Here is a 17,316-nt window from a genome sequence, read left to right as displayed (position 1 = left end):
ACGCTTTCTATGGCGTCCCATAGGCGTCCTCTTCAAACCACATTTTTTTCAAACGGGGATTTCCTGAGGAAGTCTGACCAGGGGGCTTTCCAGCATTCGGTTTGACATCAACAGCTCTTGATATTCATGGGCGCCTGTGTAGCCTTTAGCGCCACAGGTTTTTTTGCTATTTTATTTCAGTTCTTGTGTTCGGGGTCAATTATGTCTACTTTAATTAGCTTATCCCTGGCTGCGCCTTTGAAGAGCGGCGAAATCCCATCTCTTTCTATGTAATTTAGACGGTGTCTTCGCGTCTATGACTGCCAGTCACCGAGGCTCCATTTCTAACATTGTTCATTAAAACAGTGTGGGATTGGACGACGACGCTGACGAGCTGATTCATGTGAGTATTGCATATTACACGATTTCTTGAATTATAATTCGGTAGCTATAGCCCAAGCCAGATAGAGAAAGAGCATAGCGTTAGCTAACGTTAGCCATCAGCATTGCCAGTCTAGAGGTTTGAGCTGAAACATCTGAGTTCCACCTCTAGTTACCTCTGCGGGTGAAGTTACAAACATATATTGGTAGTACAGCCTATTAATACTGTCAACTTAGTTTCGTTGGACCACACGTTGCATCAATATGTTTAAGCCATGTTGGGTTAATATCAGAAACATTATAGCAGACGTTGAGGAATCACCTGTTGTGGTTGGGTTATGCAGTCTGGCATATTTTGAGAGCTAACAGCTACGTGTCTGGGACCCAAATGGTTAAACCCACTGACCCGATCAAGGAACGCTGTATCTCTTGTCTTATGTTATCCAGAGAAGCGGATTGTTGGGATTCGAAAATAGTGAGATGTTAGTGACAGGTTACATCTAGGAGAAATCCTCGTACAGTACAGTAAACTAGCACAGTTCAGATTTTCTGTAGGCCACTTCAGTTCCAGATGCTTAATTCAGTATTGAGCCTTCTAGAGGACTAGAAGAATTCCACCTGCTTTCGAGACTAACATTTTAAAATAAAACAGAATGTTTTTTTATAGAGAGGGTGATCATCTGAAGTGTCATTATGCTTTGTTTACCACTATTGATACAAAAATAACAAGAAAACTAAATTGTATCCAGTTTAAGGGAAAAAAGGGGGAGGTCATTGTTTTTACAAAGACAGTTTAACCTACACTTATAAAACTATTAACAAGGAGGTACTTGAATTCATTCCGAAAATGAGTGGGATGGGTCCTCTCACTCAGAATCTACACCCTATTATACTGTTTTTACCTGGTTATAATCCACGTACACACTGAGGCACATTAATTTCGAGCTGCTGTCAAAGCCAGCAGCCAGCCGTCGTACCCCTTTCATCAGTGTAGTGTCTGTGAAAGGGAGTCCGATTCCTGTAAAGACTGGCGGCAGTGGCGTGTGCTGAGCTCCTCTGTGCCGAAAGGTCAGAGAGGTAGCGGTAGCATTCCCCATTTGACTTTTCTTTCATTTCTCAGTCATACTGCGGGTTGCCTGTCTGATGTAAGAGGTCAGAGCGTCCCTGGGAGCAGGGAGAGGAAGATGGGCTCCAACACGGTTGGGGCATCTTTGCAGACACTGTGTGTGTGTGTGTGTGTGTGTGTGTGTGTGTGTGTGTGTGTGTGTGTGTGTGTGTGTGTGTGTAATGATTGTGAAAGTGGACTTGTCCAATGCAAGTTGAAAGTTTGATTCTTGTGGTACAATGGCCATGCATTGGCTGTTTGGTGTGTGTTTAGTGGGTGGGGTGGTGGCGATCTGTTCTGGCTCTTTTTCTCTTTCTCTTTACAGACTGCAGAATTGTATTGTGTCTGGTATACACAGACACACACACACACACACACACACACACACACACACACACACACACACACACACACTGCTGGACCACTGCAGTGGAGATGGGTGCCAGCTGGGAGAGTAGGCAGTGGGCAGGCATTGGGTGTTGGCCTATTCTCTCTCTCTCTCTCTCTCTCTCTCTCTCTCTCTCTCTCTCTCTCTCTCTCTCTCTCTCTCCCCCCCCCCCCCTCTCTCTCTCCATGTTTTGTTTTGGGCCCACAGAAGGGTTATTCTAGCACACGTTCTGGGACCGCTCCTGTTTGGGTGGAGCCTCTCTGGGCATAGGAGTCTGTACACAGGCACACTTCTTTCTCAGGGTGGTTCTTAGCATGTCTCTGTGTGTGTGTCTCTGTGTGTGTGTGTGCATTTGTCTGAGTTTGTGCGTGTTTTGTATGTGTGTATGTCTTTCGACATGTGTGTCTGTGATTTGTCTGTGTTTGTGCATGATGTTTGTGTCTGTGCAGATGAATGGTGTTGAGATGTGGGGAAAGTCCTAGAGGAAGCTACCTCGTGAGATTGCAGAGATGCCTCTGTGCCTGTTGGCCATGGTCAGCGGCAAAGGCCTTGTTTAGTTTACGTAGGCAAAACGATTAACGTTAGTACTATTGCGTGTGTGTGAGTGTGTGAGAGACAGACAGAGAGAGAGAGAGAAGGCGAGGGCGAAGGAGGAATTGCATACTCGCAAAGAGATAATGCTAGAGGCCTCTTGCATATCTATCTGAGTAAATGTTCTTGCTCAGTAGCCCTGGCAGAAGTTGATAGTTTCTGTATTTTTCAAAAAAGACAGAAGATTGCTGTGATCAGAGGTGTGCTCTTTGCAGAATGTTAGTATTGGTGTTGGTTTTGATTTGAAGACGGTAGGGAGGAAGAGGTAGATGACCCACACTTTCGGCTCTTCATCAATGTTTTCCTTTTCTTAGACCAGGAGGATGGAAATGGTGCACAAATGAAGGTGTGCATAAAAACGTTTGATTAAGCAACAGTTTTTCTTCTTAGTTTGTTCTGATTTTAAGGCAAGGTAGAAGAAAGAAGACTCACACTTCATTTAGGCTGTTCATCAATCACATGTTATTTCTTGGTGCAACCTTCCTCTCGTTGTAAAGACTAGGGGCGTGGAAATGTTGAAAGGCTACATTTGATGGTTTATGCGTGAACTCGGTGTGTATGTCAGCCTCTTTTGTGATTACCTTGTGTCCTGCGCCTGTGTAGATCCAGGTGAGATGTGCATTTCCTATATAGCTTACTTTATGGACATACAGTATTTGTTTCTGCAGTGATTGACTCACTAAGTGTTGTAAAAGAGAATGAGTGAGTGAGTGAAAAAGAGAGAGGGTGAGTGAGCAAGTGATGTAGAACTATGTCTGAAGTCACTAATCAAGTCACTGATCCCGACCTGGACACTCACATCAGTCATCTTACTTCACGTGATCTCTGTGTGTGTGTGTGTGTGTGTGTGTGTGTGTGTGTGTGTGTGTGTGTGTGAGAGTGACTGTGACTGTCTGAGGCCCACAGAGGGACGAAGGAATGAGCCAGCCTTTGGAAAAGCCCCTTGAGTAAAATGTTCCTGGAAGTCCCTGAGATTTTTCAAGCGTCGTCCATTCCTTTGTAGATCTCTGTGTGAGCGGCCTGTCACACATAAAATAGCCTCTTATCAGATGAATGGATATCTGTCCTGTCCCATGTACAGGTCTCAGATCAGAAGACAGGCACACACAAGGGCCACACGTATGTAAGCCAGTGAAGAGAGCAAGAACAGGTCTAAATGTAGCCAAAATAGCAATGGATTGGTACAATTTAGGCTTGTGCTTGTTCTGCAGATGGGGTTATGCACCAGGGCAAAATGGTAATTTGGCTTTAAAAGACGCACTTTAGGGTTGTGGCATATGCACATGTTTGAACTCTCTCTCACACACACACACACACACACACACACACACACACACACACACACACACACACACACACACACACACACACACACACACACACACAGAAGGCAGAACTGTCTGCTTCAGTGGTGACACATTGTTCTTCACATCACGTTGACATTTAGTTGAACTGTAATTGCCTGTGGCGTGAACACACAGATATAGTAGACCTCTGATTAACCTGACCCCCCATCTCTCTACACACACACACACACACACACACACACACACTCACATTGACTACTCCAGCACGACTCTTCTTCACCTCTCTTTCCTTCAGCACGTCTCCAGCAGACCGTCTCTGTGAACTCCTTCAGTTTGCCACACCTCTAGCCTACCGATCTAAACACAGACCTCTTCCAGATATCTGTTCAACTTGAAACACACCATGCCAGACTTTTACATAACCCACCTTAGACACACACACACACACACACACCCTACCTCACCTCAGCCTAATCTGTCTTAACATGCACAGCTGCTAGGCGTCTCTGCAGCTAGTGGGCCTCAGTGCCCCCCCCCCCCCCCCCCCCCCCCCCCCCCCCCACACACACACACACACACACTTCATCGGTGCTCTCTCTGACCTGACCAGACACAACACACAAACGAAGACCTCCAGCTAACCTGTCCAGCTCTCGCAGTCCAGGCTGATGGCATGTTGTTTCTTACTTGATCTCAATGGAATGTTTTTGCTTCATCCACGTCTTGGTGCGCTGGGAGAGGAGTAACATGATCTCTCTCTGTGCTTAAGCTCCAGTGGGATGGACTTTGTGTTTGTGTGTGTGTGTGTGTGTGTGTGTGTGTGTGTGTGTGTGTGTGTGTGTGTGTGTGTGTGTTTCGCGTGCCCTTTTGTGAGAAGACATGGGTGAGTTCACATAGAAAGACCCCGAGTGTGAAAAACCGATATGCAAATGCCAAATCTGAACCGAAATCGAAGTTATGACTTGAAGAGGAAACACCGGTGCATATGTCTTCTGCCCTCTGTTTTTCACCCCTCTCTCTCTCTCTCTCATAAGTCCCTCTCCTTGTCTCTCTTTCATGAATCCCTCTCATTGTCTTTTAATCAGGCCCTCTCTTTCTCTATGAAGTTTCTCTATCTCATTCCTTAACACTCTGAATAATAACAGCTGAATAACTAAGAGGGTTTTTTGGCAGTTGTGAGGTGAGGGGGACTTCAGTATGAGTTTAGTGATACCGATAGATCAATTGGGTAGGTTGATCAAAATAGTATGGGTGTGTGTGTGTGTGTGTGTGTGTGTGTGTGTGTGTGTGTGTGTGTGTGTGTGTGTGTGTGTGTGTGTGTTCTGTGGAGTCACGAGCAGCATCAGCAGAGTCTCTCTTGCTCATTAAGGTCATTAAGCTCTGGCCTCCGGAAAAGAAAAGTGTGGGGAAATGAATGAGAGATAATGATAAACAGCCGTGAGACGTACGCACACACACACACACACACACATTCTCACAATCTCTCTCCCTCACTCACTCACACACACACACACACACACAGCAAACCAATACAAAGATAGTTACAATGACATAGGCAGACACATGAATTAGGAGGATTAAGACCGACAGAGAGAGAACACACACACACACACACACACACACACACACACACACACACACAGCAAACCAATACAGAGATAGTTACAATGACATAGACACATGAATTAGGAGGATTAAGACCGACAGAGAGAGAACACACACACACACACACACACACACACACACACCAGCGTCGGAAATACACGAGGGCAAAGGGCAAAACTGCCCCTAAGAAATATAATTTTGCCCCTGATATGACTAGGAGAGGGGCAAAAAATGCCCCCATAATTTTCTGTAATAATAATTGAATGAACTTGTCAAAAACATCGTAGCCTATGACCCGGTCCAGTTGCCATTAAATGTTTTGATTTTCGCCTTGACTGATTGTTGCGTGTGCGTGAAGAACCGAACGTTCTAACAAAAAAAGCGCTTCTTAATCAGACCCGTGACTGCGAGAGTGAGGAGAAATGAGGATGAGCAAACACAGTCTCTGTCACCATCTCAGGTTCTAAAAGATAAAATTCACACACCCAGCGACCGTCGAAAACTGGAAGCTAGATTGGCTTGGGGTGGAGGATGACTACGGCGAAAAAAAGACCCACATTTTTTTGAAGGCATGTCGGACTTGTGGACAACGAGTTGCCAAAGTCGTTGTCAATCCAGCACAGGCGAATTATTCTGCTGACTTCATCAAGGGGAGCGAAAACATACATAAATACATGGCCTTTCGTCACCAGACGCCAAGCAACACACCATCGCCTACGGTGAATGATAACTAGTAATAATAATTTTGATTTAGTTCGATTTAGCTAGTTTATTGATAGTTAGCTAGCTCTGATAGTGCGTTAGGTACAAAGGCTTGCTTGCAAGCTAGCTAACCAGTCCTATCTGTATTTCCTGTAGGCCTACTATGGTAGGTACAACATGATTAAAGGTAACACAAAAATCCATAAATATAATAAGTTATTATTATAAAAAATAAAGAAAAAACGATTGTTAATAATAACAATAAATAACCACAAAGAAATAAGAATCAAATTGAATATGATTGTCTGATTTATGTTTTCTGTTTGAATTTGTAGACTACTGCCTAATAGTCTTATTATTACCATTTGATGACAATTGCTCATATACTGTAAGCCTAAATAAGTGTTTATTATTTTGAACCAAGGTTAAATGTTATTTCACAAGTTTTTAAAAGTGCCCCCAATTTCTTGTTAAATGCCCCTGGATTTCAGTAAGTGGGGGCAAAAATTGCCCCCCAAAAAATATGTAAATTTCCTACCCTGACACACACACACAGAGAAAGAGAGAGAAAGAGGTACTGCATGAATGAGTCAGGCAGAGGAAGAACGATGGGCAGCAAGAGGGACAAAGAGAACAGGAACAGAAAAGCAGAGATTTAGTCCTCCACTGTGGCCTAAGCTGTGGTTTAAATGTACTCTGCTCTTACGGTCACACTCTACTGCTGGCCGAGTGTGTGTGTGTCTCTGTGTGTGTGTCCCTGTGTGTGTGTGTGTGTGTGTGTGTGTGTGTGTCTGTCTCTGTGTGTGTCTGTGTGTGTGTGTGTGTCCCTGTGTGTGTCCCTGTGTGTGTGTGTGTGTGTGTGTGTGTGTGTGTGTGTGTGTGTGTGTGTGTGTGTGTTTCTCCCTGTGCTCTGGGGCTGTGCTACAGTCATAAGGGGGATATAATTAGCCTCGGTCTGCTATGCCTGTTATGAAGGGGTTTCCCGCTCCTGCCGGGCAGCACTTCTGCAGCGCTCTGGCGAGTCAGGGCCTCTCACACATCCCCTCACTCCTCCACTCCTCTGTCCCTCACTCATCCAGCCCTCTGTCCCTCACTACTCCAGCCCTCTGTCCCTCACTACTCCAGCCCTCTGTCCCTCACTACTCTAGCCCTCTGTCCCTCACTCCTCCAGCCCTCTGTCCCTCACTACTCCACTCCTCTGTCCCTCACTACTCCAGTCCTCTGTCCCTCACTACTCCAGCCCTCTGTCCCTCACTACTCCACTCCTCTGTCCCTGACTACTCCAGCCCTCTGTCCCTCACTCCAGCCCTCTGTCCCTCACTCCACTCCTCTGTCCCTCACTACTCCAGCCCTCTGTCCCTCACTCCTCCAGCCCTCTGTCCCTCACTCCAGCCCTCTGTCTCTCACTCCAGCCCTCTGTCCCTCACTCCACTCCTCTGTCCCTCACTACTCCAGCCCTCTGTCCCTCTGTCCCTCACTACTCCAGTCCTCTGTCCCTCACTACTCCAGCCCTCTGTCCCTCTGTCCCTCACTACTCCAGTCCTCTGTCCCTCACTACTCCAGCCCTCTGTCCCTCACTACTCCAGCCCTCTGTCCCTCACTACTCCACTCCTCTGTCACTCACTCCAGCCCTCTGTCCCTCACTCGTCCAGCCCTCTCACTCCACTCCTCTGTCCCTCACTCCACTCCTCTGTCCCTCACTACTCCAGCCCTCTGTCCCTCCGTCCACTCCTCTGTCCCTCACTACTCCAGCCCTCTGTCCCTCACTACTCCACTCCTCTGTCCCTGACTACTCCACTCCTCTGTCACTCACTCCAGCCCTCTGTCCCTGACTCGTCCAGCCCTCTGTCCCTCTGTCCCTCACTACTCCACTCCTCTGTCCCTCCGTCCACTCCTCTGTCCCTGACTCCACTCCTCTGTCCCTCACTACTCCAGCCCTCTGTCCCTCACTCGTCCGGCCCTCTGTCCCTCACTCCAGCCCTCTGTCCCTCACTCCAGCCCTCTGTCCCTCACTCGTCCGGCCCTCTGTCCCTCACTCACTCCACTCCTCATTGTGGCCTCACCGGCCTTCCGGTGGTCAGGAATTGACACGTATGCAGAAGTCAGCTGAGCAATGACTGAACACAGAAGTAGTCAGTGTAGGTTTGTGGGGGGGGACTTTCTGTTTGTAGTGGTGTCGTAGAGAAGGATAGCTCATCCAAAACTCCCCATGTCCTCATCGGTCTGTCTGACGCTCTGTCTGTCCCGTCTAAAACCGAAAGTAGTACCGATCTGATGTTTCACGACGGAACAAAGAAAAGAGTGACTTGTCAGTAGTGCGAGGAGTGCCAGTTAGTATTTGATACAGTACAGGAATGAAACCACACACACACACACACACACACACACACACACACACGTAGCAGTGCGTCTATATCGGTTTGTCTGTAATCAGTTCATTTTTATTCAATATTTTATTAGTGTAGGTCCTTTATATGCGTTACTGCAGTGTATATTGCACATGTATATGGCGTATATTCTATACATGACTGTGTGTTTATGACATTTACTTAATAGATGGACTATGAAGCAAGTGATATCTCATAAAGGCTAACAATGTTGCGTGCGTGTGTGTGTGTGTGTGTGTGTGTGTGTGTGTAGGTCATGTCCGCGGGGCGTGCTGTTGAACTGCAGGTGGCGCTGCAGCGAGCGCCTCTGTCTGTCTCCTCCCTGGCCCAGCGGCCGTGGCCCGACGCGGGCTTCCTGCCGGTGCACGCCGGCTTCCGCGACCGCTTCGTGGAGACCCCCGAGGCCAAGTACTGCTGCGAGGACTGCCGCCTGGTGCTGTGCCAGCCGCGCCAGACCGAGTGCGGACACCGCTTCTGCGACACCTGCATCAACAGCCTGCTCAGGTGAGACCCGTACCCCACCCCCTTGATTGGTCGATATTATAGCTGCAGCGACACAGAAACCAATAGGGAAGCTCGGTTAATTTTACCTTTATGCGCGCACATGCGATTGGGAATGTGTTTTAACGTCTTCAAAATCGCTATACTGCCTACTGACTTTTGACTTTGATGGATAAAGTTACCTTGTCGCGTCTGCTCTTAGTTTACAAATGGCCGCCACCAACAGATTTGGGTACGTTTCTGTGATGTTTTTTTATCAACTACTGCTTAATATGGAACCCCCAATGAAATAATATTAAACTAATGATCAAGAATAAAACTTTTTTGACTAAATATTTTTCTAACACAAATACGAATGGTTAACGCAGAATTTCCATCGAATCAAGGTATTTTTCTTTTAAAAGATTGAGCTAAATGAAACGACTCAGTAAGGCAAAAGACTGAAGTTGGAACAGACATTTGTTGTCATCCCCATGGCAACAAACTGACACGAGCACCGCTGCTGCCACTGTTCTTCTAGGCGTCGTAGAGCAGTACTTTCCACGTGACGGTATTCCTTCTAATCGAGCTCTCTTCTTACTTCGCTCAATTTGTAGACAATGATCAGTTTTTTTGCCTTACTGAGGGTTGCCAAAATACACTATGACAGCCGAATTCACGTGATTAAGAAAAGAGACCCTCTCAAAAAGTGATCTTACAGACTACATGTTTGTAGGCTGAATGCCACAATATTGTTTCTTTTACAAGTACGTATCAAAATTTTGGCTGTGGCACCCACTAACGCAGTACAGATTTTACTTAAGGAAAAATACTAATCAACTCTGGAAATTACTAATTTTGAACCATTGAGTACAGATTGGCACACCACAATGTTGGCAATACTGCACGTCACAAGATGTGGGGATGTTAATGCTCCTACTGGTTGATATTTAAAGCCAGTTTTGAATATCAAGTTTAGTTTTATAGACTGACGTGTCTGTCTCTCTGCAGTAAACCTAACCCAGTGTGTCCAGCTGATAAGGAGCCGTTATTTGAGGACAAGGTAAAAAAAAAGAATCCATTGGATGTACACTTTCACCTGTTTACACCTGTGAGTGTGTATGTGTGTGTACTCCCTCGTATCAAAGTATGTGCGTGAGTGTTTGTCTTGGATCTTAGACACACAAGTTTATGTGTATGTCATGATGTAGTGTGTGTTTGGGAAAATAGTATGTTTGTGTTTGTGAGATGCAGCCTGATCGTGATCCTGTGTGTGTGTGTGTGTGTGTGTGTTTGCTGTAGATCTTCCGGGACGTGTGCTGTCACAGGGAAATCATGGCTCTGAAGGTGTACTGTCGCAGTCAGAAGAATGGCTGCCAGGAACAGATGAGTCTGCAACAGGTCATGGTGAGTCGGCCTTTCTCTCTCTCTCTCACACACACACACACACACACACACACACACACCTGTACACATGTACACATGTAGTCACCACACAAAACACATACAGGCATACACACACATCCATGCTCCACACAACAGATGTGCACACACACACCCATACAAACACACACCTGTACACATGCAGTTACCACCCAAAACACACACACACACACACACCCCACCGCATACACTGAGGTGTGTTTGGTATCTTTGACATCAATCTATTATGTATGACGGAGAGTGTGTGTTTTATGCTGTCTGCGTGAAGGCATGCTGGGACACGCTCTGTAAACCTCCCCATGCTGACGCAGTAAATCAGCCCAACGCACCACTTTAATTAAGTCTGTGTGTGTGTGTGTGTGTGTGTGTGTGTGTGTGTGTTTGTGTTTGCATGGATGGGATGAATGTGTGTGGTGAGAAGAGTTCTTGTCAAAGGCCCCAGCAGTCTGAGAACATTCTGTCTGTCAGAGCGGCACCCTGGCCACTGGAATATGGGTCACATTTCAGTCAAATTCACACAGTCATTCTGGCAGTCACACACACCTGAGTGTGAGCTATTTCTAAAGTCATATCAGGGACAACCTAATTAGTGTGTGTGTGTGTGTGTGTGAAAAGCAGGGAGAGTGAGAACCACCTCCCAAATGCATACCAATCTTCATTACATGAGACAGTATTTTGTGTCATCTTGGCCACTTGAACATTTGCTCACATTTGAGTCAAATTCATACTCTACACACCCACGCCTAATTACTTTGTCTGTGTGGGGTGTGTGTGTTGGTGTTGGTGTGTGTGGGATCCTTACAGAAACCAAAACCATTGTGTGCATTTTCTGTAGATTTGCATTTAACCTATTGTTGACGTTTTGTTACAGTGAAGAGGGTAGGAGGTGTTAAGAGTGTATGTGTGTGATGGTGCATGCGGTTATTACAGTCACATGATGATGTGTGTGTGTGTGTGTGTAGGATCACCTGAACGTGTGTCCGTACTATGAGGTGCCGTGTCCACTGGGGAAGTGTAAGGAGCGCATGATGAGGAAGGACATACCGGACCACCTGAGCTGGAAGTGCAAATACAGAGAGACCACCTGCGAGTTCTGCAAACACAAGATGGCACTGACTGAACTACAGGTGTGTGTGTGTGTGTGTGTGTGTGTGTGTGTGTGTGCGCGCATGCTTCCAACCTTGTTGTTAGGATAATCATATGATCACTGGTCATACATACTTGAGTTTGATTGATTGATTGATTGATTGATTGTGTGTGTGTGTGTGTGTGTGTGTGTGTGTGTGTGTGTGTGTGTGTGCGCACTTGCACGCAGCACCTTTTGATAAGGCCCGTAATCAGAGCTCATTTCCTCATTCGGGGGATTTTTCCGGTGAATTCTTAAACTCTCTGCAGTGAAGCCATTCTCTGGGATATAAGGGGTTTTTTGGACCTCAGCTGTTAAAGTTTCACTTTCTGTTAATTGAAAATAAACACACACACACACACACACACATACATACACAAACTCTAACTGAAGGCATGTTGTTTTGTCTGTGTGTGTGTACATTTGTGTGTATGTGTGTGCCGCTTCCCTTCTGACAGAAACACAAAGAGACAGTGTGTCCTGCTTTCCCAGTGTCCTGTCCCAATCACTGCTCCTTTCCATCCATTCTCAGAAGCGAGGTAAAGCCCAGCACTGGTCCTGTGTGCTGCTCTCTGTGTGTGTGTGTGTGTGTGTGTGTGTGTGTGTGTGTGTGTGTGTGTGTGTGTGTCCACCCACCCACCCATCCATGCCTGGCCGTCTGTGTGTGTCCACCCATACCTGCCCGTCTGTCTGTCTGTGTGTGTATGTGTGTCCATCCATACCTGCCCGTCTGTGTGTGTTTATCTTATAGAGCACTGTGGACCCATAGAGCACTGTGTCTCTATATATGAAGGAGTTTAATCTGTCTTTCTCTCTCTCCCTCCCTTCCTCCCTCTCTCTATCTCTCTCTCTCTCTCCCTCCCTCTCTCTTTCCCTCCCTCTCTCTTTCTCTCTCTCTCTCTCTCTCTCTCTCCCTCCCTCTCTCTCCTCTCTCTTTCTCTCTCTCTCTTTCTCTCTCTCTCTCTCCCTCTCTCTCTCTCTCCCTCTCTCTCTCTCTCTCTCTCCCTCCCTCTCTCTCCCTCTCTCTTTCTCTCTCTCTCTCCCTCTCTCTCTCTCTCTCTCTCTCTCTCTCTCCAGCTTCCCAGCCACCAGCATGACTGTCCCAAGGCTCAGGTGTGCTGCCCCTTCTCCCGTTTCGGATGCACTTTCAAGGTGACTGCCGTCCCTAACCCACACCTCACCAACACTGAGTCAACATGACTAAACTTTAGCGCACTTCCCTTAGAGGTGCTGTCTGGGATTTGAATGTAATACACTTACGGTCAAATTCAGCAAATTGCTCCTTGCGACTCTAGTTGTTCATTCAGTGTTTTTGCTAAAACAAAAACTGTGTTTGTTCACAGTCCTGGCTCTGGAAATGGGAGGGTTGTAATTTGATTGGCTGTGGAGCTCAAATATCAACAAACTTTCACCAAAATCACAGACTATACCCTTAACCGACTATACCTTTAACTTGAATTGGCTATGTGAACAAGCTTTCACCAAAATCGTGGACTATGCCTTTAACTACTCCCCACACAGCCAGTTAAGTCCAACACTGCACATCGCCCCCATGTGGTCAGTGACGGCACCACAGCTCACCCACACTCTGGTCACACTTAACCCACGTCCCTCCCTTCTTATTTGACTGTTATATCACATCTCTTTCGGTATCTGAAGGCAGACAAGCCAATGCCATATCAGATAAGAGCCTGTTTTAAGATGTTAAGATGCTCAGGAAGAACATGAGCGGGTGGTGGTGCAGGCAGGCCAGGACCTGCTCCTTAGAGCTGAGCATTGGCAGTGTTCAGGTGTTCAGGTGTCATTCTCGTGTTGGTCTGGAGGAGTGGAACTGAAACTGTTTCAAACAGCAATCAGAGCAGTGAACGAGCCAAGTCTGATGGAACCATAAGTTCACACAATCAAGACAGGAATTAGTATGAGGGGCTTCAAACATAGCTAGACAGCCCTAGTGGAGGGATATTAAGATACTGTCCAGCTTAATGAGATTTCAAAGGGTGTATCTTTACTGAAAATGAAATTCCTCCTTAATCAGTGCAGCTTTTCAGGGTTTATCTCAGTTGTGTGTGAGAATGGCGTACTCGACTTGGGATCCGCCCCTGGGTCTGTAAACTAACCATCTTTCCCTGTCTCTCCTCCCCCGGACCTGTAAAATAACCATCTTTCCCTGTCTCTCTCCCCCAGGGTCTTAACCAGGACATGAGAGAACACGAGTCCAGCTTTGCCTCTGAACACCTGCGCATGATGGCGGCCAGGAACACTACACTAGAGGCCAAGGTAACCCGCAGGCTGAGACTATGGAGGGGCGAATCTCATTCGAGCTGGATGTGTCCAGATGTGTTGGTTTGTGTGTTGAGCTGGATGTGTCCAGATGTGTTGGTTTGTGTGTTGAGCTGGATGTGTCCAGATGTGTTGGTTTGTGTGTTGAGCTGGATGTGTCCAGATGTGTTGGTTTGTGTGTTGAGCTGGATGTGTCCAGATGTGTTGGTTTGTGTGTTGAGCTGGATGTGTCCCTGCTCATTTGTGCAGATGGAGGACGTGAAGGACGAGCTCCAGGAGCGCTATAAGGTCCTGCCTGGCCTGAACATGCGCATAGAGACGCTGGAGAAGCACTATGAAGACATGAGGGAGAAGAACAGACAGCTCGAGCAGAAGTTAGCTGCCATGCAGGTGTGTGTGTGTGTGGCGGAAGGAGAAAGAAATAATTACACTGTGATTTATAATTGTTTTTTTAAGGATTTTTAATATTTGGTATCAGGTAGTACAAAATAAACCATAAAACAAAAGGTGTATGGGTAACCTGTGCATTGCTTTCTGATGGAGTCTAAGCTGTGTGTCTGTGTCTGTGTCTGTGTCTGTGTCTGTGTCTGTGTGTGTGTGTGTGTGTGTGTGTGTGTGTGTGTGTGTGTGTGTGTGTGTGTGTGTGTGCACGCATTTGCAGAAGCTGATGAGCTCCCACACGGAGAAGCTGCTGGAGGTGGAGATGGAGCTGAGGACTCTGCGGACGGTGCGGGAGGAGGTGGAGACGCTCAGGAACTCCCTGGAGACCATCCGCACCCGCGTCAACAGCCTGGAGCTGGGGCGGGGGACTGCCAGCTCTGGGACACACACGCTAGGTCAGTCTACACACACACACACACACACACACGCTAGGTCAGTCTATACAGACATACACGCTCACGAACACGCACACCGCACACACACGCTAGGTCAGTCTATATACACACACACACACACATATGCTTTCATCAGTGGGCTACACATACACATAATCAAACATAATATACACACACTCCCAGACAAACATCTCATCAGCATACACCATTGCATGTCAATACATTTTCTCTTCCACCTCTTCACCCAAATCAAACACTTCTCCACCTTTACACCCAAATCAATCACTTCTCCACCTCTCCACCCAAATCAATCACTTCTCCACCTCTTCACCCAAATCAAACACTTCTCTACCTCTCCACCCAAATCAAACACTTCTCCACCTCTTCACCCAAATCAAACACTTCTCTACCTCTCCACCCAAATCAATCACTTCTCCACCTCTCCACCCAAATCAAGCACTTCTCCACCTCTCCACCCAAATCAAGCACTTCTCTACCTCTCCACCCAAATCAAACACTTCTCCACCTCTCCACCCAAATCAATCACTTCTCCACCTCTCCACCCAAATCAAACACTTCTCCACCTCTCTACCCAAATCAAACACTTCTCCACCTCTCCACCAAATCAAACACAAGTGGAGGGAAATGAAAGGGTGTATTGCTAGCATGGTGTTGTCCCGTGTTTAAACAGCGTCCCGTTTCTGCTTTCCGCAGGCTCCCTGGAGACGCTGGTGTCCCGACACGACGACATGCTGTCGGTGCACGAGGTGCGCCTGGCCGACATGGACCTGCGCTTCCAGGTCCTGGAGACGGCCAGCTTCAACGGCACGCTCATCTGGAAGATCCGCGACTACAAGCGACGGAAGCAGGAGGCGGTGGCCTCCAAGACACTCTCGCTCTACAGCCAGCCCTTCTACACGGGCTACTTCGGCTACAAGATGTGCGCACGCGTCTACCTGAACGGCGACGGCATGGGCAAGGGCACGCACCTGTCGCTCTTCTTCGTGGTGATGCGCGGCGAGTATGACGCCCTGTTGCCCTGGCCCTTCAAGCAGAAGGTGACGCTCATGCTCATGGACCAAGGCCCCCCGCGCAAGCACCTGGGCGATGCCTTCAAACCCGACCCCAACAGCAGCAGCTTCCGCCGACCCACGGCCGAGATGAACATCGCCTCGGGCTGCCCGCTCTTCGTGTCGCAGCCCGTGCTGGAGAACGGCACCTACATCAAGGACGACACCATCTTCATCAAGGTCACCGTGGACACCTCCGACCTGCCTGACCCCTGAGTGGGGTGGGGGGGTTTTTCAAATGTTGTACTCCCCCGGGGAAACAAAAGGGGGTTGGGGGGGCGAAAGACCCCCTGTTAAACGAAAGTACACGTCCGCTATCGGCGAAGGCGAGCCAACGCTGGGACGACACAGGGACATGCAAGGAGGCAAAGAACGAGCGAAAAAGGGAGAGCGGAGGCGAAAGTGAGCTGAGGCACGTTGATTGATGGTCTTGCGGCAAGTGTGAATTGACAGGGCGAGAGGTGGAATCGCTTTAATCTAAAGAATGTTTGTGTGTGAGAGCGAGTGTGTGTGTGTGTGTGTGTGTGTGAGTGCGATTGTGTGCGCATCTGTAGGAGCGCGTGCGTACATGGAGCTGATGGTTTAGCCCTTGTACTATCTTTTTGCCGTCAGCTTCCAGGTAACGAAAGACGAGATGGAGAACCGTATGAATTATTAGCTTGATGTCTCCGAGCTCGAAGCCTCCGTCGTACCAGGCTCCTGGTAATCATATGTATTAGTCTTAAATATCGGCTTCAGGTGCATACTAATGGGAAACTTCTATATGTGGACGCGGACTTTAGCTGTGTTTAGCCGTGGTGTTGCCGGGAGACTGCGGGGCGAGCAGCCCCCATTACGGCACGCTGCGGAGTCGTAACTGGCAGTCTTGTGATGGATCGTAGTCGTCCTGTTACAGTGCTGCGGTGGAGTGGAGTGTGATGTTTTTGTGGTAGATGTTGTGACCGTGGTGTGTGATCAGCTGTAGATGGGCCGTGGGGCTGGGGGGGGGGTGTGCGCCACGAAAAGGGGTGGCTACCTGGGGGTGGTTTGTCATGCTCAGAAGGTCAGTGACTTGCGCATGACGAACGGAGAAGACTGAATGATCTGATTGTACTCCTGGCTCAGCGAAGTCGATCCGTTTTCGTTTCTTTCAAAACAATATTTGTGCAGAATCATACAGACTCATTTCAACTTGGCAGGTGTATGCGGCCGGAACCTGTGTAGACTGGCCGCATCACACTGCTCTAGTACCCACTCTCATTATTATGGTAATGTTGAACTCTCATGGATGCTGTGCATCGGAATCTCCATATTGTTTATACACCGAATTAATTATTTGCCTATGATTCCAGCCATGCGAATCAACATCAAGTTAATCTCATGGTGGGAAATATTATTTGCACAATTTATGTTTGAATGTGTACCACATAAAAATGTTTTTAAATACAAACAGTCTTTTGTGTGATATCTTTTGAATATGGTTACGTTTTAACAGCTATGTCTTCTGACCATTGTTTTTCTAAATGTATTAAATCCACACCACTTGTGCGTGCATTCAAATCTGTTCCATCATCTGTAACCTTACTGGCCATATACTGCCATAACCAGCACTGTCCCATTTCAGGCCCTGCACCGTATACAATGGAAGTCGTTAGGT

The 17,316-nt window shown here is 47.5% G+C and overlaps 1 protein-coding gene across 2 annotated transcripts; it reads left to right on the top strand.

The window, feature by feature from the left end:
- Positions 1-50: 50 nt before the first annotated feature.
- traf3 (TNF receptor-associated factor 3) lies at positions 51-17,109 on the top strand. Of its 2 annotated transcripts, XM_012833053.3 has the most exons (11): positions 51-382; positions 8,699-8,949; positions 9,937-9,988; positions 10,228-10,332; positions 11,331-11,495; positions 11,953-12,033; positions 12,572-12,646; positions 13,679-13,771; positions 14,024-14,164; positions 14,436-14,610; positions 15,325-17,109. In XM_012833053.3, the coding sequence occupies exons 2-11, from the start codon at positions 8,702-8,704 to the stop codon at positions 15,894-15,896; spliced, it is 1,707 nt and encodes a 568-aa protein (XP_012688507.1). In that variant the 5' UTR covers positions 51-382; positions 8,699-8,701; the 3' UTR covers positions 15,897-17,109. The 2 variants fall into 2 exon arrangements, with proteins under 2 accessions (XP_012688507.1, XP_012688508.1); XM_012833054.3 differs by lacking the exon at positions 11,953-12,033.
- The last annotated feature ends 207 nt before the right edge of the window (positions 17,110-17,316 follow it).

The sequence above is a fragment of the Clupea harengus genome, chromosome 14 (genome assembly GCF_900700415.2).
Source record: "Clupea harengus chromosome 14, Ch_v2.0.2, whole genome shotgun sequence".
NCBI lineage: Eukaryota > Metazoa > Chordata > Actinopteri > Clupeiformes > Clupeidae > Clupea > Clupea harengus.
Note: the sequence above shows the minus strand (reverse complement) of the source record. Positions and strands in the feature narration are given on the sequence as shown.

Excerpts from the sequence above, each read along its gene's own strand:
- traf3 (XM_012833053.3), top strand. The coding sequence starts at position 8,702 with ATGTCCGCGGGGCGTGCTGTTGAACTGCAGGTGGCGCTGCAGCGAGCG. Across the intron at positions 10,333-11,330 it reads TGAGTCTGCAACAGGTCATG|GATCACCTGAACGTGTGTCC; the intron begins GTGAGTCGGCCT and ends GTGTGTGTGTAG. Across the intron at positions 11,496-11,952 it reads TGGCACTGACTGAACTACAG|AAACACAAAGAGACAGTGTG; the intron begins GTGTGTGTGTGT and ends CCCTTCTGACAG.